The sequence below is a fragment of the Watersipora subatra genome, chromosome 5 (genome assembly GCF_963576615.1).
Source record: "Watersipora subatra chromosome 5, tzWatSuba1.1, whole genome shotgun sequence".
Taxonomy (NCBI): domain Eukaryota; kingdom Metazoa; phylum Bryozoa; class Gymnolaemata; order Cheilostomatida; family Watersiporidae; genus Watersipora; species Watersipora subatra.
Window position 1 is genome coordinate 57,846,012 of NC_088712.1, and position 25,681 is coordinate 57,871,692.

At 34.2% G+C, this 25,681-nt stretch overlaps 1 protein-coding gene across 3 annotated transcripts; it reads left to right on the forward strand.

Moving 5' to 3' along the window:
* The first annotated feature begins 1,857 nt into the window (after positions 1-1,857).
* Positions 1,858-25,392, forward strand: LOC137396188 (cysteine-rich motor neuron 1 protein-like). 3 transcript variants are annotated; one of them, XM_068082346.1, is made up of 15 exons: positions 1,858-1,982; positions 4,041-4,167; positions 5,881-6,005; positions 6,791-6,874; positions 7,400-7,507; positions 10,697-10,786; positions 12,776-12,859; positions 17,370-17,477; positions 18,838-18,924; positions 19,752-19,859; positions 20,797-20,883; positions 23,248-23,355; positions 24,245-24,337; positions 24,669-24,735; positions 24,984-25,392. In XM_068082346.1, exons 1-14 carry the CDS (start codon positions 1,907-1,909, stop codon positions 24,716-24,718), a joined length of 1,335 nt encoding a protein of 444 aa, XP_067938447.1. In that variant the 5' UTR covers positions 1,858-1,906; the 3' UTR covers positions 24,719-24,735; positions 24,984-25,392. The 3 variants fall into 3 exon arrangements, with proteins under 3 accessions (XP_067938447.1, XP_067938446.1, XP_067938448.1); XM_068082345.1 differs by having other exon boundaries at positions 24,669-25,392; XM_068082347.1 differs by lacking the exons at positions 17,370-17,477; positions 18,838-18,924 and having other exon boundaries at positions 24,669-25,392.
* Positions 25,393-25,681: the final 289 nt, after the last annotated feature.

Here is a 25,681-nt window from a genome sequence, read left to right on the forward strand (position 1 = left end):
TACAACGATGATAGCTGATCTTGTCACTCTGCGGGAGATGGAGTGAGTTGGATGAACCCTTTCTGAAGGCTAAAAGTAAGCCAACTATGTACAAGATTTACTACCTTCTGCCCATCAACACAAACCCACCAGTTGGTGACCGGATAGTAAAACTAGCTGGATGTGAGGGACAGACAGTAGAGTGTTTAACAATGGCTATGTAGTGGCAGGCTTGAGTAAGAGCTCAGGCTTTAATGCTAACCAACTGAATATACTTTTATAATCTTCATGCCATTAGAGTGTTTCTATATATATATATATATATATATATATATATATATATATATATATATATATATAAATCTCAAAGTTTGTCATCTGAAGCTGTCATTTGGTTTGTAGAGCTATAGCATTTGGTACCTAGCAATGGCAAATTTGTATCGCAAAAGGTTTGATCTCGGAACCTCATATTTACTAGGCAATAACCTAACCTATTAAGCTACGCGAGATGCAATGGATTCATTGCGTGATATGAGTCATTATCTGGGTTAAAATACGCATAGCACTCTGGAGTACACAACGTCATTAAAGCTTGCTCTCACGCACCTTACTAGTAAGTTTAGAAATAAGAATGCTAGCTTACTCAAATTAGTCATTGGTTATGTGCCAGGCTAATGGCAAGTGGCAAGCAACCACATTACCTGCCAATGTTTATAAGCTATTTTTAATACTCGTGCAACACCGGAAATTTGGCTAGTATCTAATAAAGCAGGCCAATGTGCAGAGATTATGCAGCCATAGCAATAGCCAGTATACCTCACCGCAACTCTAATAATGAAATATGGTTGGTAAGCAAATTGTTGTTATTTTAGTGCTGCCAATATATCATTCTTTAATAAATTACTACAAATTGAAGTAATCAGCTTTATTATTAGACATTTACGTAAGCACTAAAGTTTGTAATGCACTAATAAAAACCATAAAACTAGTCAGATGACCTGGCTCAGCTTTCCTACTACTAGTTGATAGTGAAGCTAGTCAAATTCTTTTGACTAGTTATGTATTTTGAATTTATATATTTATATTGAGAAGTCTGCACTGTGAGTTTAGGTATACAGAGTGTATACTGCTTCTTCAAGCTTTTCTCATTCAGGATCACCTGTGCAAATGGCCTTCCTCCTGATGTAGGATTTGTTGTGACCGGTTGCTCACGAAGTTTGTCACAGAAGCCCTTACTTGGATGCCCTTCCCAACACCACCAATATTCCTTGTGTGACTCAAACCAATAACCTACTAATCATAAGCTGGTGCACTAAACACTGGACCTCAGCTGATATTTTATTATACTGTACGCATACTTTAAAAAAATATTTTACAGGTAACTTGAAATGCCAATGAGGAAACTTGCAGTTACAGGTATTAGTTTGAGAGTTTACATTAGTGCACAGGAAGCGTTCTTGGCTACCAAATATTTAATCTTTTAATCTGATGTTCCTTGTGGGCCGTCTGCCAAGTGTGCCGTACGCCACAATATTGCAAAAGAACTAAGTGGTTCTTTGCTATTCAATCATCTGCAGTCTCAAGTCAAATTCTGTTTTCATTCCTGCTAACCTAAGATGTCTTGATCACTTGATTACTTGATTGCTATTTAAACCTACAACACACAAGTTCAAACATGTTATTGTATACTCACTTTATTGTATACGTGACTTATTTGAGAGACTGAGCAAAATACTGTCACATCTCTTACAATTGTTGAGGTTAAAGAATGATGTGTATTAATGTTTTGTTACCATAGCAACGGCTTCCTCCTTCCTATTGCGCTTAATGTGTACCCAAGTTAATAGGCACGCGCCACGTGATTCAGTCCAATATAAATGATATCACTGAAGTAGCTAAATTATTCACAAACCAAACTAGGGTAAACATGGTTTTGCAGTCCTCTTCTCTATTTAAAAGTATAATTGTCTTGCTATGCCTCTCTCTGGTGGTTGACGCTGTTGGTAAGTCTTCTTTTAACCTTTTATCAGAAGAAGAATATTATGTATGTTAACAGGTAGATCAGTTGATTGTTTATAAATACTATAATTAGCACCAGATTTCTTTACTAAATGTAGAACCATCACGCGGTCTCTCATTTTATCATTCAACAGATCTCAGCTAGAGTTCAGAGTAAGACAGTACTACTGCTCTTGGGCAGCTTGTTCCTTGACTGATATGTGCAATTCTCACAATTTAAAAATTTGTTTTATTAAAAATCTTTTTGAAACGTTAATTCAGGTTTAAAGCAACCAGCTTTTAAAGAATCAGATAAGTTTTCATACAGTTGATAATTGACTTAGCAAAGAAATAGCAATTACATTTTTATTCCTAATTTTCAATTAATTTAAAATTATTTAATTTAATCTTAAATCAAATACATATCAAGCAAGTTCATATATTAATTTTGTATTGTAGCTAATCCGCATCATAACTAGATGATTACGCTTTTGCAATTATAGACCAGCGTTATACAGATGAGAAGTCACAGTTACGTGACAGACGAGTATTATCTATGTGACCTGAGATTATATACATGTATGTCTATGAGAGCACCCATGGCCTGTTGGTCTAGAGCGCATGATCTGCAAACAACAGGCTGGGGTTCAATTCCTAATAAGGCCACTGGAGGTGACAAAAATGACATCCAACCTAAAATTGCTTTATACAACTGGGTGTGTCTCCAACCATCAAGGTTCCCATGCCACTGGACTCAGACATGTCCAGCCAAAATCGCAGAACCATTGTTTGTACAACAGTGGCTGTTAAAACAGGCACAGAGCATCTCCTTGCAGTAAGCTAAGCAGACATCCTACTTAATCTTCATGGGATTGCTCAAATACATGTGATGAACTCGTATCAATGCATCATATATTATTATGATACATGTGATGTACTCGTATCATTGCATCATATATTATTATGATACATGTGATGTACTATTATCATTGCATCATATATTAATATGGTACATGTGATGTACTCGTATCATTGCATCATGTATTATTATGATACATATGATGTACTCGTATCATTGCAACATATATTATTATGATACATGTGATGTACTCGTATCATTGCATCATATATTATTATGATACATGTGATGTACTCGTATCATTGCATCATATATTATTATGATACATGTGATGTACTCGTATCATTGCATCATATATTATTATGATACATGTGATGTACTCGTATCATTGCATCATATATTATTATGATACATGTGATGTACTAGTATCATTGCATCATATATTATTATGATACATGTGATGTACTCGTATCATTGCATCATATATTATTATGATACATGTGATGTACTCGTATCATTGCATCATATATTATTATGATACATGTGATGTACTCGTATCATTGCATCATATATTATTATGATACATGTGATGTACTCGTATCATTGCATCATATATTATTATGATACATGTGATGTACTCGTATTATTGCATCATATATTATTATGATACATGTGATGTACTCGTATCATTGCATCATATATTATTATGCTATGTATTAAAATATTCTATATTGTCGTGTTATGTATTACAATATAATATATTATCATGTTATACTACCGTAAATTACACAATTATTTATTGCATCAAATCTTTTTGCCTTAACTCTAGTGTCATAAAGAGTGTTGTATCACCTTACGCTTTGACAATGTATTATATATGATGTTTTGGCACATTATCTGTATACGCATTGCCATATCCTAGCCAGAAATCATTAAATATTAAATGTCTTATATTATACCATTATACCACATCATTTGCACAAAATTTGTGCCTTATTATCTATTTCAATTAACAAAAATCTTTTAAAAGAAGAGAATTTAATAGATAGTAGAAGATGGCATAACTGTTAGCATTACAAAAACACCACCAGCTCCAAGTACAATGAACAATATTACACTCTGCTATAATATAACCACTTAATTAATACGATGACTTTAAGAAAAAAGATTGTAGCTTTAAAAATCTTGATGCGTTTCTTCGTAGCTGTTGGGAGAAGACGCGGTGATGGCTGCCGAGGCAGAAGAGGACCTCCGGGAAGAAACTGCCAAGAAGATTCTGACTGCGGACAAGACATGGTTTGCTGCGGAGGAAGTTGTCAACCTGGAGTGAGGTAAGTGTAGAAGAACATCTAACTGTACATGAGTATACGAGTGTGTATCCGAGACTGCAAGTTCACATGAGCGTATCTAAGTGTACATGAATATATGCAGGTGTGTATGGATATATGAGACTGCACAGGTATAAAAAATGTACCTGATGTGACCTATTAGGTCAGGGACACTCTTGTATATATACTTAGTCTCCCATAATTATACTCACTTGCATATATTCATGTACACCATATAGTCATGTACATCATGAATATACATACATGTATACCCATGTATTCATGTAACCTGCTACCTGCTAACCTGCTATAATATCACATACAACCTGCTACCGATAATAACTAGAATACGGTACCGACTGTACATGGGTCGGGTCGACGGCGACTAAACTGTTAACTTTCATACAAATGGGGAGAGTTAACTAGACACCCTTACTGAACCAAAACCATTATCTGTAAAACCACTGAGATGTCCCGACGATGCACCATGGCAGCATCTAGAGGGTAAAAATAAACAAACCCATCTATCAACCAGTCGCTGCAACCAGATAAAAATACTAGCATTTCTCAACCTGTTTTTGTCTGCCGGATACCATTTTCTTCTTGTTGAGAGAGTGACTCTAATCCAGCGAAAACCAGATATCACATAACTGTTCACATGCAGCTCTACAGGATAGATGAACATGCACCATACCTGAGTGTGGCTATTTGATTGCATCTAGGTGCATGCAAATCTGTACTAGTGTGCTTGAGGGAAAAGGGTGGGCATATACATAGTGTATATGGGTGTCCCCAAATGTGCATATGGCATGTACATGTATAATAATTGTATTATTGTTGCGTTATATAAACATAGACATGAGTGAGCATGCGATGGTATGCGTAAGGGTTTATAACCATGTATGAGAGTCTATGAACCGTATATCTAAATTGGTTTATATGAAAGCAGAGATGTACGCAAGGATATATCTCTGTTTATGCCTGAACACTCTAGAATAGGGAGGCACCCATGGTTAAGGGGTTAGGTCAATAGGTCAGTGGCTCAGATCCCAGTAGGATAATTGGTGATGTTAGGAAGGGCATTCATCCACAATTACTTCTGTGTCAAACCCTATGTGAAAATAGTCACAATATATTATGTACCAAGACATACCATTTACAGTAGCGACTTTGAAATAGATGAAGTGCATTTCAGCATAACATCTGTTTTGGCTGGTATTTACAAGTTAACATATATATTCTTAATAATGTTTAAAATATGTCATTTATTTTTTGTCATGGCATTTAAAATTAAGCATTAAAATTTTTAACACTTTAAAGAGCAGCTATGGTTTAATGGTTTGTGTGCTGACATATAATCAGTAAGTCAGTGGTTCGAATCCCAGGAGGATCATTGGTGATGTTAGGAAGGACATTCAGCCACAATTGCTTCTGTGCCAAATCCTATGTGAAAATAGTCACAATATATTATGTACCAGGATACACCATTTGTGATGACGACCCCTAAATGGGAAAAGCTGAAAGAAGAAGAATGTGCATTGAAATATTTCTCTAGAACTCCATGCAACTGTCCAACAAGTCTAATACAGCTAGTCTAGAATGTATCCTAGGAAAAACTTAAGTAGGAGAAATAAAATACGGTCCTTCCTGTCACTACATTCCACAGATGATCTGTCTATGGCATGCTAGTTAATACTAAACATGAATGTCTTTTAGGTCTTCTAACACTCCTGTCTCCAGATGGTCTCCCACGAACAGTTGCAGAGAATTCGACTGTCTAGGATTATGCTCCCATGGCTGGGCAACAAACACTCGTGGCTGCCGGCTAGGCTGTGTATGCGGTAAGCATGATGTCATCAATATGAGACACTAGCTAGCCAAAACAGCTAGTTCTAATTGCTGACTCCTTTACCTCCTTTTCCTTACCTAAAACTTTAATTAAAAACTTAATTTAATTTATTTAACTCGCATTGAATGAAATGAAAGTCTTAATCTTAAAACAGATTGAAAAATTGTATCTTATATTGTTAAATATTTTAACAGCATCATGAGAAATCGGATTTTAACACCTCTTTAACACCTCTTTAACACCTCTTTAACACCTGTTTAACACCTGTTTAACACCTCTTTAACACCTCTTTAACACCTCTTTAACACCTCTTCTATCACAGTTAAACATTGACAAGTTTTACTAAGCTCACTGAATGCATCACACTTGATCTTTCATACAGTTTATGATAATGAGTTAATCAGGTTCATTAAATGCGCAGATGTGTTGGCGTGACAGATACATAAAATGAAAAATATAAATAATCAAAAATTGTATTTACTTTGGGAAAAAAACGATTCTGAACTTAAATTAAATAGACTTTTTTTTACGAGTATTACCTAATTATGAACGGTGAGCTTTTGCGGAAATACCCATAATCTCATAAATTCTCTGTAAGCTGATTGTTTTGGCTGATCAATTTAATTCATATTTACTTATGTTGTTAACTAGAGTTATTTGTTTTGAGTAATACCAGACTATCTTCAACCTGCCTCGTTTGCCAATGTGTAAACACATAACCATGTGTATATATGTATAAGTAGGCCTATGTACGCTCACACATATTCATGTTTACAGAAACGTGTCCGAGAATAGACTGCAATTTGGACTGTGAGCATGGATACAGAAATGATGTGTCAGTCTGTCCAGTCTGTGCTTGCAGTAAGCTCCTTCAAGTTTCCTGCTTTAAAAATGAACTTCCATAAATTTTTAGTAGATATCAGAAAGTATCCTTATTTTTCTATCATGTTTGATATTTGGGGTGATCTGACTGCCAGAATGTTACAAGATTAAAATCAGATTCAAGCGAAAGTGTGATTATGACATCTATAGCTGCAAAAAGACTGCCAGAATGGAAATGTGCAATGCTGAAACTTGAACACAATAGCCAATATCAACTATAGCAACAATAAAACTAGTGACATCATTTCGCACGTGTTTTCTTCTGAGAATTTTAACCGTAATCAATTTTGGTTGATTTTACTCTTGAAACATTAAAACTGGCAGGCAGATGACCTCAAATATCAAAAACATTCGCAAATGATAGAAAAATACAGTTACTTTCAGACAAAATCTACTAACATTTTGTGTAAGTTAATTTTTAAATTGTTTCTATGTATTTGGCTGTTCTATTCCAGTTTGTAGTGTTTGAAGCAGATCTAAACCGTGTTATCGCTTGCTTTATAGATCCACCACCAAAAATCTGTGAAGTGTTAAACTGTACTGAAAGAGGTATTTCTTGTCCAAATTTCTTTTTATTTGGAGAAGATGGCTGCCAAGTTGGGTGTACCTGTTGTGAGTACAATATAAATATCAATTTTTATCTATATACTTCTCAAGGCCTGTATGTGCTTGTGTATGTCCGGCTATAGCTATTAAAATCTTAATTTAAAAGCTCGCTGCTTGCTGTATTTGAACTCACGGTGATTATAACTGCAATCTTCCAATCCACACAGCTTAATCACAGAGCTATACAGACCTTAAAAATGTGTTGCACTTATTATATAGTGTATACCGTACGCACATGCATACGGTGCAAAAGTGCACGCCAAGAGTGCACACTTGGCGTGCACTTTTGATTATTAACTAATATTAACTTTTGCATTTGCTATTTTTTGAAATTGTTGAAACCTAATTTTTGCTACCATTACTTGTTTTTTGAAATTTGAAATTTTTAAATGTGCTCTTTCAGTTTCAAATGTAGGTTACACTTCTATTTCAGGTTTTTTGTAAGGTTTGATTGCTAAATCGGTAAAAGAAAATATTTTTTACACGGGCAATTGTATTATTTCGAGTAGAAGTAGCCTCTACATTCTCTCTCCATTTGGTCAGACAATGTACCAGACAAAGACAGTCCGATATCTCATTTTTTACATCTGTACCAGAATTGAGAGGTGCCAGTATCGCTGCGTAATATTCAAAAGTTTTGATGGATAGCGTCTACTGTTCCAGCAGACGCTATCCATCAAAACTATATACACACATTCATGCACACACCACATACCTACACCGCACACTACACACCTACACCACACACACACCCCACACACCACACTCACCACACACCACACACCACAATCACCACACACCACACACCCTACATCACCCACACACACACACATACACTTCTATGCACGAATAATTCAACATTCAACCAACATATTCAGGATTTGTATTTGGTTTTCTCAATTTGTATTAATTGTATCATTACCAAATCATCTGTTATTGTAATTGTAGCAAAACAGATCTAATTTAGCTCTTACTTGCTAATTGTTTCATATTTACACTTAAACATTTTTATAGTTGTTTTATGTTGTTTCTTGCTTTATTAAACCTGCACAAAACATTTTCCTCATAATATGAAATTTGAAAGTTACCGTTGTTTGAAAAAGTTTGAAAACTTTTACAGCTGTTTTTATTTTCTTTTGGTTTATTTAAACTCCACAAAACGCTTTTTTCATGTTATGAAGTTTGAAAGTTAGAATGGTAACTGTTGTTATATGATATATGGCAATAAATTTTCTGTGCAAAGACCTTTATTACCCAGGCAACACTGGACATTCAACTAGTCAAACTATATATATAAATCTCAAATTCCGCGTGTGTAATTCAGTATGTCCAGCTATTGCTATTAAAATAGTGGAATGAAGAATTCTTATTACAGAAGATTTGATTTAAGAACCTCCCGTTCGTCAGGTAAATGCCTTACCAATTTAGCTAAGCGAGATTGATGGACATTGGGCGATATATGTCACTACATCTATGTGGGTAAAATACGCTACCTCTCTCCGTTACAGCGCAACGCCCTTGATGTATTAGTTAGAGCTTACTTAAATTATCCATTGGCAATTTGCCAGGCTAATGGAAAGTGGCAGGCAACTACATTACTTCTCATTGTTTATAAGCTGAGTTTTAATACCCGTGCAACGACAGACATTCCGCTAATCTGATAATATAATTGCTATGATAATAAAATGTTTGAATGAAAATACAGCAGCCTTTAACAGTTAGTTTTTTTTAAAGACATATTTTTGTATATAATTTTGCTTGCTGTATGGTGCTCAACAGTACCTCAGTTAAAAACATGAATTGTAAGCTTTGATATTGATCAGATAATAAAATTTTTAATTGTTTCTGATATCTTATGCAAAAAATGATCATCATGTATGAGCCATACGTTGTCTTGTAAAGAAAGCATATTTATCTGTGTTACACTTAGTGCTACTATGAATCTACCGCAATAGCTGAAGACTGAGCAATGCAGCTGTTTAGAGGGCCTTATAGCCAGCCCCGTTCACAAAATTCTTCTAAAGAATCATTTGCTGAGCAGGTTTAATACCTAGCTTCTGTTGTATCTTTTTACATTTTTGATTTTTTTCTGTTAAAGGTTGCACCTGCAAATAGTCTTTTCCATTTAATTCTATTTTTTGCATCCTCATCTGTCACTCTCAGGTCTCTCATATCCTCCTTCATTACAGTCATAAAACTTCTTTTGGGTCTTCTTTGCCTCCTTATTCCTGGCAGCTCCATGTCCAGCACCTCGATCTTCTATATACAGTACTCTTCATTCCTCCATCACTCCACATACTTTTCAAAGGGATTGTTCATACACATGTAGTCATATAAAAACGCGTGTTCATACCATCTTAGCCTCCACTCCCTCAATTTTTTCTCAACCCTTTCAATACCTGCACTTCCCCGGATGTACTCTTCTTTGATCTTATCCATTCTAATAACCCTCATTGCAACTTTTAGCATTCTCAACTCTACCACCTTTAGAGTTGAGTATATTCCTAGCTTATGAGTTGTAAACTTCACACATACCTTTGTGTCATCAGACGTCTTCCTAGTCTAAGCTGGTACTTTATGAGGAAAAAAGATAAAGTTATAACTAGCTACAACAAATATATCTCACTACACCTCTAACTGTGAAATATTCTTGCTGTTGGTGTTAATTTGGTGTGCCAAATTATATAATATATAATAATATATAATAATATATAGCAATTAACTTCATATTCAGGAGTTTATATAAAGCGTGCAGTAAGCCTAGTAATGCCCTGGATTTCTTTCATTGTTAATCAGATAGACAGCAGGTAGATGTTTAAAAGGCTCTCAGAAACTAGATGGAGTTTTGAAATCAAATATTTTAGTCGCCTGGTGAAAGGCACGGAGCATATGAGTGTGAATATATGAGATCGAATGAAATCGGCCAAAAAAAGGGGAAACACATAGCATTCACACAGACTAACAGACAGAGACAATAAAAAGTTGAATTTATTAATATAGATATTATCATATTAAATTTTAATAAATACAGTAAAACTATTCATATAACTTTATTTAGCTTTTTAACCATCATTATTATATAGCTAATAAAATACTATTTCTGTTCTCTGAATCTATATGTTTTGATACTGAGAGCTGTTCGTTTTGAGTTTAAGCCTTTGCCATGCACACTATTAAAATATATTTAACTTGTAGTTGGCTGCCCAAGACTAGACTGTGAAACCCTGAGCTGTCCTATTAACGGATTTGCTGTAGATGCAAACAACTGCCCCATATGTGAATGTGGTATGTAGCCCCAGATCTTTATAGTTCATGTCTTCAGAGAAGTGATTAAAAAAACTGTAAACTGTATTATAAGGAATTGGTACCAAGTCAGTCGAGAGTTACTGGGTGCTGCAGCAGTACTTATAAAGCTCTCTAATGGACTAACAGAGATTACAGTACAGTTTTAAAACTACCATACACCTCTTATTGAACGCCATAGTGATCTATTTTTCAATCTTTCCTCTCTAGTGGCAGCCAATTGGAAGCGGAGGTCAACTAGAGGCAGTGTTCAAATTGGTGTGGCGTTCAAATAGGTTCAGAGGTTTTGCTGTATTTCTAGTAAAAAGAACTAATATATATATATATATATATATATATATATATATTTATATATATATATATATATATGTAATTGTGTATAATATATAATAATATAATATGCACTGATTGCGAGTTATCTACATGTAAAAGATTTTAAACTTGACTTCAAAGTCTGCATTAAAAGTTCTCGAAACATATTTAAAGGTTGACTTGCAACAAAATTCACATTACAGTTGTTTGATATGAAAAGATTCACCATGTCTTACTCTGTTGTGTTGTAGGTGCAAAATATGTGGGAATATGATTACAAGCTCTTAAAAGCTAAAAAACGAACAGTTAATTGCAGCCACACGAGACCGCCGTAGTTTGAATTCTCTTTCCAAAACAGCTCAAATGTGACGTAGTTGTGGGAGATGGTTTCTGTTTACACTTTTATGCAACCTTATTCGTCGAAATATTTTCACAAATATACTTCACACATTCAATAAAACCATGTCTATTGTTCTTATGCGTCTTTTTTATCCTCATTGTAATGCTTTCACTTTTAGCAGTGATATCTTATAACTTACCGTGAAAATTCATTTAATTTTTTAGCCTTACCTCGAAGGAGTACACATCATTGTCTGATAATCATGATGAGTCTGTTGGTCATCTGTGATAATCGAAAAGTGCTGCAAAAGTTATTTGCGAAGTATTGGGTCACATGATCAGATTACGACTTGCCGATTAGACCAAACCGAAACAAAACTGAAAAGTAGCGAGCATCTATATTTGATACGGGGTCTTCGGTAAAACCCGAAGTGTTCGTCATAAACTAGTGTTACGATAAGTTTTATATTGAGGTTTTTATTGGCCTTTCTATTCACGCGAGAACATCACATGACAAGACAATAACCAAATTTCATGGCTACGTCATCGGAATAAAGAGATTCCAATCTACGGCGACTTTTCGTTTTTGAGCTTTTAAGAGCTTGTAATCACATTTCCACATATTTGGCACCTACAACACAACAGAGTAAGACATGGTGAATCTTTTGATACCAAATAACTTTAATGTGAATTTTGTTGCAAGTCAACCTTTAAGCAAATATAATTTCTACTGGTTTATGTAGTAAAATTTTGACAAAAAACTATGGAAGCACCTGCCTATCAAACCTCAAAAGCTTGGAAGCAGCTTCCTGCTAAAATCAGGGAATCAGAAACTTTAACCTATTTAGGATGGTCTTGAAGCGGCACCCGCTGTTGAGGCAGAAGTAATCTGTGCATCATTGGGCTGTATTTTTCTCTTTCCCTTAAATTGCTGCGATTTTTCCTTAATGTGAGAGACATCCTGGACACTACCTGCCAACTGAGCTCTGCACCTTTAATCAAGCTATTGTGCACCTACAGCTTTCATCACTTATTTTTATGGTTGATTTATTAGCAATTGTCTTACTTGATAAAAAATAAAACTCGATTCAAAATTCAATTCAGCATTGAATAATTCTAAAGAGGGTGTAAAACCATTTGAATGCCGTCTAAAAATAAATTGAAACAGCAATATATTTCAGTGTAAAAAAAGAAGACAATTCCCCTTTAGCAAAAACAATACCATAAATCTACAGTCTTACATTAACTAAACAAAAATCTCTCTGAGTGGCTAGCCTAGCACGCGGTTGCCAACCCTAATTTTTGGATCTCCTCTTGTAGCGAGGTGCCCAAGGCTAGAGTGTAACTTGAACTGCGAGCATGGATATAGAACTGGTGTGACGGGCTGCCCAGTCTGTGCCTGCAGTAAGTAGCATGTGCCTACTTTGGTGATAACAGGTATTGATAGGACACAATAAGGATGGTAAGAAGACTAGCATTAGAAGACCTTGAAGGTCCTGTTGGGTCATGTCCAGGTGAAACATTCAGCTAACATCTTGTTGTTAAGCAAAGTGTTTTTATGTAAAATCACCATATTCTAGAAGGTGTGAATCATCAGTTTTTTTAGTAGCTGGCTAAAATGTCAGCTTTTAAATTTAACTTTTTTATTTAACGTTTAATTACAAATTTTAAGTTAATTCGTTTAATTTGTGCTAAATGAATTAATTTGAATGAAAACCATTGATCAAAAATGGTTTTGACCGGCCATTTTATGACGCATAAAAAGAATTCTGCTTTGTTTAGGACAGTTGACCAAAGAACTTACTGTATTCGAACATAACACAATACATAGAATGATCGCGTAATTCTGATAACTGAATTTTTTAGTTATCATATTGAATAAAGTAAAATCCTTATTGAGTTAGACTTCCTTTTATTGTTTCTATTAGTTTCACTCATTCGATGAGTTTTTAGTCTTTTGGATAGCAAAATATTTGAGCGATGTGTGAGTGGAGTCTTTTATCACTAAAAATTATCAGTACCCTGTGGCCTTTGTGTGTACCATTGAGATCTTCTTCACATACCAATATGCAAATATTCCTTACTTTAAAAATATATCATTATTGGCTGAAGCATTTATGAACTCAGATTAGTATTTTGTAGACAATATTGTACAATTCTCTTTAAAGTTTACCAAATGACTAATCTAGGCTATAGTTGCTTTTCTGGGTTCTTTTTTTACATTTTTTTCTAGCATACATTTCACAGGCTGCTGAAGGGGAAACAACCCAGAGGAAATATTGTTAGCCTGGATGACGTTCAAGCTGGTATTAAGGCTTGTCCCATTTGCCATTTGCTATAAAGCTTTATGCAAATGTTTAAGTGATTTCTGGCCTTCGCTAGATCAGTCACTCTCTCAGCAGTGAGGAAATGATATCCAATGAACGTAAACAATTTTTAAGTTATGCACATTTAGCTAGTTGCAAAAAACTCCGGCTTCAATTGACCTGAAACTTCATGATTTTAAATCAATGTATTTCTAAACAACATGGTGTTAACAGATTGCTTTATTTAAACTTGGCCCAATAAGATCTGGGACAATTAGTCTAATGACGATTGGTCTAATACCAATTGGTCCAAATCTAAGTGGTCTAATAGACCACGATTTCCAACGACATTTCGTCTAAAACTGATTCATTCAATATACCATTTGGTCTAATGACGATCAGTCTAAAATTAACGTTAATACAAGTATAGAAATACAAAAACTTAAATCAGAGACTTGCATTTAGTCTACTAAAGTTCAAAAGTGGAAATCTTTTTGGATTATAAATAAATTCAGGTAAATCTTGTGTACTAAAGACTTTAAAAATAAAAGACATAAACATTTTACATGATAAATAATATTATAATTATACTACGAGTTAAAGATTTTAGATTACATTTCAAAACCTTTAATAAAATCTACATATGTTGGTAATGACTATACAAACAGGCAAGCATTGCATCAGTTGTTTAGTTGAAAAATTTACTGCTTTTTGTAAAAATATCTGTTTTAGCTGCGTAATACACAATAACTTGAGGAACTCGCACTGTAATGAACATATTATTGGTTAGTGGCTTGGTGGCTGTGGTGAGTTGACAATATGAGATGCGACACACGACACTTGTACTTCTGTTTGACAATTTTTATAAACTTGTTTGTATGTTTTTTTACAGCATTTTATCTTCTTTAATATTTAATGCTTAAAAAATCATAAAAAGTTCAGCTGTAAAAAAGATTATTTAGTAAGCTTTTTCAAAAATTCTGCCTCAGTAGTTCACTACAATCTCTTTCTCATACAAATCCTGAGTGTTAACATATACATGTATATTGTTTTATGTTTATCGTAAACAAGAAAAAATTATTTATTATTTATCGCGGGGTCACTCAGTTGTCATTGTTTGAAAACAAAGACAACTGATGAATGACTCTGAAACAGATTTTTAGTAAAGAGAAATTTAACTTTCCGGATAAGTTTTAGCCTAAAAATGTTTCCACTTATTATTGTTAGTGTAGAGTTTTTTTGTAGCTTTGAGTTTTACTTTATCTTATTTATTTTTAGCCACAGAATCACTTTTAAATATAAACAAAGGATAAGCCGCTACTTATACTTGAAGCTGATTTACGTTGTTTAACATCAAACAAAATCTTCCGTTTTTTAGATTTTACATTTGTTTTATGGAATTGAACTATGGAATTTTAATCCATTATTTTTATTTCGTAAATTTTACTTTATCTTACTTATGTTTGCTCGAAGAATTAATTTTGAATACAAACGTAAAATAACAAACTACGTATACTGTATATGTATATTAAATAGAAGTTTGGTTTTCATGTTACCGGTTATACTTTTTAAAATAATATAAATTTAGCACACGAAAGTCAACAAAACTGATGACAGTGAATTTAAATATAAAATGTACATTCATCATCTTTTCAGAACCTTAGGACAATGTTGGCAAAAGCCTGCTGCAGATTTTCTCAAATTAAAATCTATTAATGTGAAAGTACTTAACAACAAAACGTCAATGAGTGATTTAGTAGAATGCTTATCTATCTGAGAATCGTTTAGTTATTGGGTCTTAGTAAAGATCAATAGCTTTACTAAAGGTGATGAAATATGCAATAATTACCTCCCAGCGTTACCATGACACTGTTTTGCGGTAACGATGTCTCTGAATAATGACGCAGTACCTGTAAACGCTTGGCACTCGGAGATGACACTGTTATAAATCGCTTGTAACCTTCAACCATTATGTTTGCCGCTAGCATTTCACGATTCTGGTACTTGAATATTGCATTTTAATAGAGGATTAAAGACAAGATGAATCACAGTAAGTCTATGAAGTGTTATCAACCTACTCAATAGCAATACACTTAAACAATAAAGTTTCTTCTTCAATAAAACAGTAAAGTCCTTTTTCATCTAGCTAATTTTTAACAAATATCATCTTACAAAGATTTCTTGGTATTTTTGTAAAAAGTCTTTTTGGAGTTTGGTTAAGAGACTTTCGATCTGGTGCTTGGCAATTATTTAAACAGTTCCAACTTAACTGATTGATCTGGATTTATTGAATGTTTAATCACTATAGCAGTGCCTATAAATGTTCTTGATACGTCAAAGTCTACCAGAGTAAACACTTAAGTAAACTAAGAATTATTTAATACAAAATATGCGTTGTTGCTAGTATCATCATTTGAGCTAGTTTGAAAAATACATGAAACAGATAGAAGCTTACATAGCTTGGTCATAATGGTAATGTTCTTCATTTTTAAAGGCGCTAGCACGCTGACAGTCTTTTGCGCCATGAGAGATCATCAAGTGTAATAAGTACACACGTAAAATTAATCTTTAATGTGCAAAAGTGGTCGAATGGCACAGTGATAGTGCTTGGCTGCAAATTCGGATATCTGGGTGCAGACTACATTGAGGTGCAATATTTTTTTCTAAAACCTTTAGCGTGGTTTTGGACATACAGATGGACAGATGCAGCTTTTATTATAGTAAAGATTGAGAGGCAAGATATAAAAATCAAACAAACTTTGAAGCGCGACTCTGAGGTAGAAAAAGAGTTTAGAATGTGATCAGTTTTTGAAATTTGAGAAACTAAAATTATGATTACTAGTATGTTGGCAGTCCTGTGTGCCATGAGAGATACTCATGGGTAACAGCTATGTACACAGTTATTCTGTGATGTCGAAAGGTTGTCGAGTGGAGCAGATAGTATCAAGCTTAGCTAAAAGTGTAATTATCAGCTGCAACAGACTGCCAACATACTATTAGTCATAATCATATCAGACTGCTTGTCTAGTACAACTTTCAAACTAACCATATGCCTACGATGAAAATGTTTGTTTCACAGATGGGTGTCCTAGACTAGAGAACTGTAATATCAACTGTCCACATGGCTTTGCTACAGATGCCAAAGACTGCCCAATCTGTGCATGCAGTATGTCAGCAGTTTTATCTAATCTAAACATGTAACACCTTAATTCTTACTAAAAAGCAATTTTCAATGCATTTTATTTTTTCAAAACTTTCAGTTTAATGTGACTGCAAAGTGCTGCAGATAAGTTTAGTGTGAAAATATACTCCAACTTTCTGATTTAAAAAAAACCTATATTTAAAATAAAACAGAAACATTACTAATAAATACAGCTAAATATACATTGTAGTAAACATGACTTTGTTGATACTTCCGTAATTTGATTAATCCAAAATAAGAAACAAATTATTTTGTTGGCAAATATATACACAGTTTTAATGTTTTATTTAAAATATATATACAGATTGCACTTTAAAAAAGCATGAATAATGATTGAAAGCATTCCAAAGAATCTCATTAAATTATACCTGGAGCAAAGACAGTAATTATGCTCTCTTTGTTTCAGATCCACCACCAGGAGGTTGCGAGGTGTTCAACTGCACCGAAAGAGGAATTTCTTGTCCAAATGGTTTTGTATTTGGAGTAGATGGATGTCAACTTGGATGTGGCTGTGGTGAGTCTAGTAGTTTTATTATATTCAAGAAGCAAACTATGACTGGTTATTCTTTTTCTGAAATATGGACATTACTAGCCGAACGTAGGGCGCTGCCCGGGTAATAGAATAATTACCTAATGAATTTGAGTGACTTACCTGAAAAGCTAGATCTTTACTAAAATGTTTACTAAAACAATATCCATGTTTTGGGCCAGCTGAACAATCGCTACATATAACGGTCAACAGTAACCCCAAGCAAGTACTTTAAGCGTGAATATCTTAGCCAATGTAATGACTATTTGAGCAATGAATCTAATGTATTTTGTGTAGCTTAATAATTAAATTTGCCGCCTCTATGTCCAGAGGTCCCCGAGATCAAATGGGGTACCAAATAGATTTCTCACTGCTAGATTTTAATTGCTATAAGTGGATACACTGAGATTTATAACATTTGATACATAGATTTGGATACACTGATACTTGAAACTAATTTTAGGAGTTATTATCTCTCTCTTTGTTGTAAATTTTGGGAAACTAGCTTTGTACAAATTATCAAGAACTGTACTGACATTTTCCATGTCTGCGTCTGTAGAAGTTTTCTAAGAATGAGTAAATGCATGCTTTGACAGGCCAACAGCCTGGGTGTCACTAGTTAACCTAAAATTACTGTAGGACATCAGGGATCAGTGAAATTGTGGACCTGTAGTACACTTGTAAGATTTTATAACATTTCATTTGCTTTTACTCACCTCTTGCAGTGATGCTTTTTATAAAATATTACCTGCTATTACTTGTCTGTTGGAACTGACCACCTTATGATAGCACCTATTCGTACCTGTCTCATGTGATGCTCATTTGAGTTCAATGAAAGATTACCTAACTTGTTCCGTGCCAAAATGTCACAAGCCATCATGTTTTATTAAGATGTCACCTGCTTCCACTAGTCACAGCAAATGAGCATTATATGGCATCCTCTTTTTTGCAACCCTCAAGTGCTCAGTTAGCTTTAGTAAACTCAGCCTGTGTTCCACAAATATAGAGGTCTCTAATGTCCTTTGCAGCACTAGCCAAAGCATTGACTCACCACTATCGAGCTATAACAAAGGCTAACTTAAATGTTTGTGTTTTTATAAATACACACAGTTGGCAAGACTGGTATATGCGATGGTCTATACTCTTTTCTTCACTTTTAATTAAGCGTTCAAATAAATCAAAATAAATAAATTTGACCACAATTAAAAAAACTTAAAAATAATGCTAATCTTATTATCACCAAAGATATTATTCTTCTACCAAAATCTTCAGTAAGACAGCTGTGTAGCCTTCTGAGAAGTATCTTACAGCCATATTTTTTACCACGTTGATCTTATTTTTTCAGATGGTTGTCCCAGACTAGAAAACTGTGATATAAGTTGTCCACATGGCTTTGCTACTGATGCTGAAAGCTGCCCTATCTGTGCATGCAGTGAGTCAGAATTTTATGTATACTTTGCATAGTATTTTACTAGTAGTTGTCTCCTCTATGGTTTATCCTCTCATGCATATGGTAATCAGTATGATCATGAAACTCATTAGGCATTGAATAGTAAATCATCAAATTACTAACCTGCTTATCTAGTTCATCCTGCCATGGTCTAGTCGGCTGGCATGCTAGAGTAAAATAAACTTGTAAAATAATATATTTAGCATTAGTAGGTTTGAATAAAAAATTACACAATTTGCTGCTTAGCAAACAATATATAGCTCTGACTGGAAATCAACCAAAACTTATTTAATAAGCATCTTAACATTTGGTTTCATGTATTTAATTTGTGATTTGTGTTTTATTTTTATCAACAAAATTAGTTAAGCAAAAGAAAAAAGCTGGAGGAGTGATGAATCCCATAATACGCAATAGCATAGCTAGTCGTGGCGTTGGGCTTGTCGTCATCAGTTTTACTCACATGTCAAAAGATGCAACCTGAGTTCTCTCTTGAAACTGGCCATCTTCTCTATGCCTTTAATAGACTTAGGGAGTTGATTCCAAAAAATGGCTTGTCCGAAATCCACCCTGCAATGGCCTGCACGGGAAAAAGATTGTGGGAGATTTACATTGAGATTTAGATGTAGCAGGATTATTGTGAGAAAGTGTGTTTACAACCGTTGAGTAACTCTGAAAGTAGTTTTTTTGGGAATAAGGTGAGTCTTACCTTGTTTAGGTTTTGGAGTATGGGTCTCTACTAAAAAACTAAAACATCGTTTTTACAGTTTCCCAAAAAATATGCTAAATTTGTACCACACCTTGTTTTATAGATCCACCACCAGGAGGTTGTGAGGTGTTCAACTGTGTGGAAAAAGGTATTACTTGTCCAAATGGTTTTGTATTTGGAGTAGATGGATGCCAACTTGGATGTGGTTGTGGTGAGGTTATTTATGCTATCAATTTTAATTTATAGGATGAAATATAAAACTTTTTATCTTATTTTCATCACATAAGAAAATGGCATGGCAAAAAGTACGTAGTTGTTTTTTTTCTTACAATATATTAATTTTCAAAAATAGTGGGTATTCAACGAAAAGTAGTTTACACCGTCAATGCAGCAAACAAACAGAAAGTACTCGATGTTAGTTGATGCTGCAGGTCGCCCTGCGTCAGCATCACTCACTACATATTTAATCAGTTGTTGCTAGACTAGAACATAACTAAGAGTTGTCTGACCATCAAAAGATAGATGCTCCCACATGTTTTAGTGTCATATCAATTTTTATTTATTTATAGTAGTTTGAGTATTTATTTAATTTGACCGTACTAGTTTATTAATTTCTTCTGAAGTAAGTTTCAAGCATCTGTAAAATGTTTTTGCTGTTGTAAGACTAAAATCTTTGCTATTTAGTAAGATGCCATGTCTGTCTGTTTGTCCAAAGCCGCAGTCAGAGGTTTGAAAATACGATTACATTATACAGCATAACCACTTGCAATTTTCAGCTGACAGATGATAATTTTCATTGACGGCATGACAGATTTCAATGACAGCACCTGTTCCTACCTGTCTCATGTGGTGCTCATATGAGTTCAATGAAAGACTAAATTATAATTGTATTTGTTTCTACTTTTATGCTTCTTATAAATTGTCTCATGCCAAATTGTCACAAGCCATCCTGTTTTCATTAAGATGCCACCTGCTTCCACTAGTCACACCAAATGAGAATTCTCCAAATTGTCACAAAAAAATGTTAACCTTTTTATTAACCCCAAGGTATTATTTTTTCTGCCAAAACCTTCAGTGAGACAGCTGTGTAGCACTCTGAGAGGTATCTTGCAGCCATCTTGTTTACCTTGTTGATCTTATTTTTTCAGATGGTTGTCCCAGACTAGAAAACTGTGATATAAGCTGTCCACATAGCTTTGCTACTGACGCTGAAAGCTGCCCTATCTGTGCATGCAGTGAGTCAGAATTTTATCTATATTTTGAATAAATATTCTACCGGTAGTTGCCTCCTCTATGATTTATGCTCTCATGTATCTAGTGGTCTTGATGGTGAAGCCAACAGAACCTTAAACAGATCATTATCAAATTGTTCACCTCCTTATTCATCTAATTTACTCTGTCATGGTCTATGTGGCAGTCATGCTAGTGTTGTAGAAGACTTGTAAAACAATATATTTAACATTATTATGTATAAATAAAAAACATTAATCAATTGCTGTTTACTAAACAATATAAAGCTTTGACTGCTAATCAACTGAATTTGACACCTTTTCATAATAGTCTTGCTTGATGAAGCAAGACTATTATGAAAAGGTGTGTTCACAACCGTTGAATAACTCTGGGTGTAGTGTTTTATGAATAAGGTGTGTCTTGCCTTCTTAACGTTTTCGTAATTCAATTAATTTTTTTTACCAGGACAATAAACTACTCTGAAAAGCCTAATACAGTCAAACATGGATAACTCGTCCACGGATAGCTCGAACACATGGTTAATTCGAACATTTCCTTTGGTCCGTTCCCACGTAATGATAAATTGCTATAGATAACTCGAACTCAACACTGTTAATTCGAACTGTTTTTTTGCCCAACAGCTACCGAAACGGTTGTTTTCGCTTTAGAAAATCACTTTATTCAAAGCCATAGAGGTAAACTTCATCTTTTCGTAATTCATAAGCGTCGTTATTACCACCATCGGCAAAATATTTTTGTCAACGACTTTTCTAAAAGTTTGGTGAAATTTGATTTATACTGCGATACGATGAATAGCACGGGCTAGCCGGGTCACGCGCGCAAGGATTTTCGCCACGCACATACAAAACAAAAATCGCATGTTGTTTTGTATGTGCGTGGCGAAAATCTCTGAGTGCGTGACTCGGCTAGCCCGTGATGAATAGTTTTCCGACGTTGATTCCGTGTTGAATCAACGTCGGAATGTTGAATGTTTAAAACGTCTTAAAAATTGTTGTAAGTAATTAAACGTATACGTTGTCTGAGCTACAAAAAACTATTCATCGTTTGACCTAAACACAGAATACGTGTGTACATTCAATAAGTATCTATTAAAAAAGTGTGAATGATATAGAATGTACCGTAAAACCTCGTAAAACTTCTAATTGAACTGCCTCGGAGTGTTGCTCTTAACGAATCCCAGGTAAAGTAAGGTAATCTGCATAAACTTCAAGAAAAAACGGCAAAATTGATCGTGGGTAAAACCCCAAAAGAAAAAATGTCTTTTCTTTTGAGCATTTCAACAACGATCAAGTTTTGCCAATGTCAATCTGAAAAACGTCCTGGCAATAACATCACCTCAAACAACAAACCAATCTCAAGTGATAGAAAAATCTCTATACTTTTTCATGAAAACGTTTTAAACTTTACATTAGAAGCATTTAATTTGAAACAAGCCATTTGTGCTTTTGATTTATATTATAGTTTGTATATGTACATGTATCTACTAATAAATAAGTAAATATATGGACTTGTGACAGTGCTCTGATTACTTGAATGCTCTGATAATTCGAACACTTTTGCTCGGTCCCTTGAAGTTAGAGTTATCCATGTTTGACTGTATTTGACAATGGCGCATATGAGTTATTATAACTTTGGAACCATAAGGTCTATTAAAAAATATTAAGATGCCAAATTAACCAACGTAAAACTTTACATCAGCTGATGCCATAAAAATACTACGAATGTGTTGCAGAATGAGCTAGAACTCTCTTTCAGCCTTTTTGCTACTACTGTGAGTAACAAGTTCAACATTTTTCAACTTAGATGAGTTATCACTATTCTTATAGCTTACAGCATTATTATTATTGTTAAAAATGAAATCATTGCAATGTTAGCACTACTACTCAATGGATAATCACCCCAAGTCTGACGATCTACAATTTGTGAAAGCTTGGTAGCCATAATGTCACTGACATGGCTGGTCATTGCGAAGAAGAAATAATGATAAAAAATGTTTTTGAAAAGCTACACTCAGCTCGGCGTGGGTTGTAAACATATTTTATTTTAGCTTAACATGTACATATGATTGTTTCCTTTTTTTCTGAGTACAAACACAATAGGCTAATTAACTAACTACTCACGAATTAGCAATGTTTCGTACAAAGCCTACTGCAGCTGCACCAGGTGACTCTTGGTCATACGCAAAACACTGTGCTGAGCCCCACTGCCCAGCTCATGGTAAACAATTTGTTATACATGTATATAAATCATTAGAATTTGGTTTGTTATTGAAAAAAGTAGAACTAAATTTTTTAAATTTTTACCAAAAAAAGTGTACTAAATTTATGATTTAACTTTATTTTATTCAGATCCACCACCAGGAGGCTGTGAAATGTTCAACTGTGTGGAGAGAGGAATTTCCTGTCCAAATGGTTTTGTATTTGGGGTAGATGGATGTCAACTTGGATGTGGTTGTGGTGAGACTATTTATGTTATTTTTTTATTTTCAGGCTGTGATATGAGCCTTTCACCATATTTTCGTTTCAGAAGAACATTGAAGAAATTAGGTAGTTATTTTTCTTCCTGCAAATTGAATGTCTAAAAGGTGTTCAATGAAAAGCGATGCACAATGCAAACAAACAGGAAATACTCGATGTTAGCCGGCGCTGCAGGTTATTACATGTTTGCATCAATCAATAAATGTGCAATCTATTGTCGCCATACTGGATGATGACTAGGAATTGTCTGATCATCAAAAGAAGTTTGTGTACTGATATGTTGTATTCAGTTCTAATGAAATATACACACAGCACTGAGTAGTGAAAATATTGTTTTACATTTGTAAAAGTGCTAACTTAAACGTCTGGAGTTGTCTTACTAAATGATGATGGTTTATAGAGCCTGAGTTTAATAGTTATTATTTTACTTACTGTTAAAACAGCACAATCTTTGTGATTAAGTTACATTTTGCTTTTAGTTAGAGAATTGATTATGTAATCGAGTTGCTTTTCACATTTTATACCCCATTCTTTGTTGTAATATTTATTTTTGTACATCTATTTATCAACTTATTTAAGTACAAGATAAAACCACTCTTCCTTACAAGTTTTCTTCTGTAGGAATAGAACTCCCATTTGAAGTTACTTGATTATAGAGGTGCTTCATCAAGGCACGTAACATCTACATTTGGCTGTATATTTATATTAACAGCCAAATTATTATAAATTTTTACTGAAAGCTACACTAATGCTAACGATGGCAAGCAATGTATACCTATGTATAAAGACCTATATAATTTAAAGGGTAAACATTAGTATACGTTTGCCCTTTTTTGTGCAAACATATGTTAATGCGCTCACTTTGTAGATGGATGTCCAAGACTTGAATGCGATAGCCTGAGCTGTCCATTGCGTGGCTTTGCTGTAGATGCAAACAGCTGCCCCATATGCAGCTGTAATAGTAAGTAATTGCCAAAGCTACACATAGTGCAATAGAACACAATAAAACACCATGCAATGCTTAAAATTTGGCTTCTTCTTAGACCCGTTGTCGAAGCAATGCCTATAACTTCAGTGAGTACGTGCTGATTGTTGTCAACAACTTGCAGCGCGAAAAATTCTTCACATGAAGGAATTATGATCCGTTAGAGCTATTGTTCAAAGCTTCTGGAGTTGTCTGCTCAAAGTTGACAGTTACTAAATCAGAAATTTGTCCACCAGTTTTTAAGTAAACAGACCACCACAAACTACAAAACCATAAAAGCTGACAAGTGTTTCTATTTACATTACAGGTGCAACATATGACCCTGAAAACTTCCATCCATGGAATACGAAATATTAGCTACCGAAGATAACACAGTTAGTCAACGTAGTGCAGTACAGATCTTATATAATTGTTTCTTCATAGTGTTTCTTGACACATTTTTAAACTAATATATACAATTGAAAAGATTAAGTTAGTTATTTGTGGTTAGGAGGTCAAGCTCATTTAATGACCAAATCTGGTATTGGCACTTTACTCTTTATAAATGTCATATATTTAATTAGTTCTATGAAATAAGTGCTCACTATAATACTGAGATACACATAGTTGTCATAAATTGCAGATCGGGCTTGATGGCGTATAAAAGTGAATCAATGCTTTGAAAAATAGCTCCTTGCTGTACTATTGTTGTGGGAATGAAATGCTTTGAAGAACTGGGTTGATCAGATAACTATTGCTGCTCTGTGTACACAACCTATCACTATAGACGCCTCTGGTTGACAATTACAGACAGCCATAATATAAACATGAGTATTGTTGATATTTATTTAATAGAATAGCCTGAGTTCTATAATGTGACTTTGATATTAAAGCCATTATGCAATAGATTATAGGCTAAGATCTGGCCACACATTAACTAATGTTCCTATATGGAAATTCATTGCATTGGTTGATATAATCTCATTATGACAAAGTCTTTTAAAAGCCATTATCAGGGCGAACTTAAGGAAAATAAACTTATATTCTTTATTTATTTTAAGAAAATAAATAAGGAAAATAGGTTTATTACCATCTAAACTTTTAGTAAAAAACTTTATTACTAAAATAAATGTAATGAAACATTATTTATTAGAAAAACTTAGAAGGTAACTCACAGGGGTTGAATACCTGACAGACAGGAACAATGTTTACAATGAATACATATTTAAAGGTTGACTTGCAACAAACTCACATTACAGTTATTTGGTATCAAAATACTCACCATGTATTACTCTGCTGTGTTGTAGGTGCAAAATATGTGAAAACGTGATTACAAACTCT

What these genes read in the sequence shown, in the direction of transcription:
- LOC137396188 (XM_068082345.1), top strand. Translation starts at nt 1,907, where the DNA reads ATGGTTTTGCAGTCCTCTTCTCTATTTAAAAGTATAATTGTCTTGCTA. An exon ending in CTGTCCAGTCTGTGCTTGCA is followed by an intron (nt 6,875 to 7,399) that starts GTAAGCTCCTTC and finishes CTTGCTTTATAG; the next exon opens with ATCCACCACCAAAAATCTGT. An exon ending in CTGCCCCATATGTGAATGTG is followed by an intron (nt 10,787 to 12,775) that starts GTATGTAGCCCC and finishes CTCCTCTTGTAG; the next exon opens with CGAGGTGCCCAAGGCTAGAG.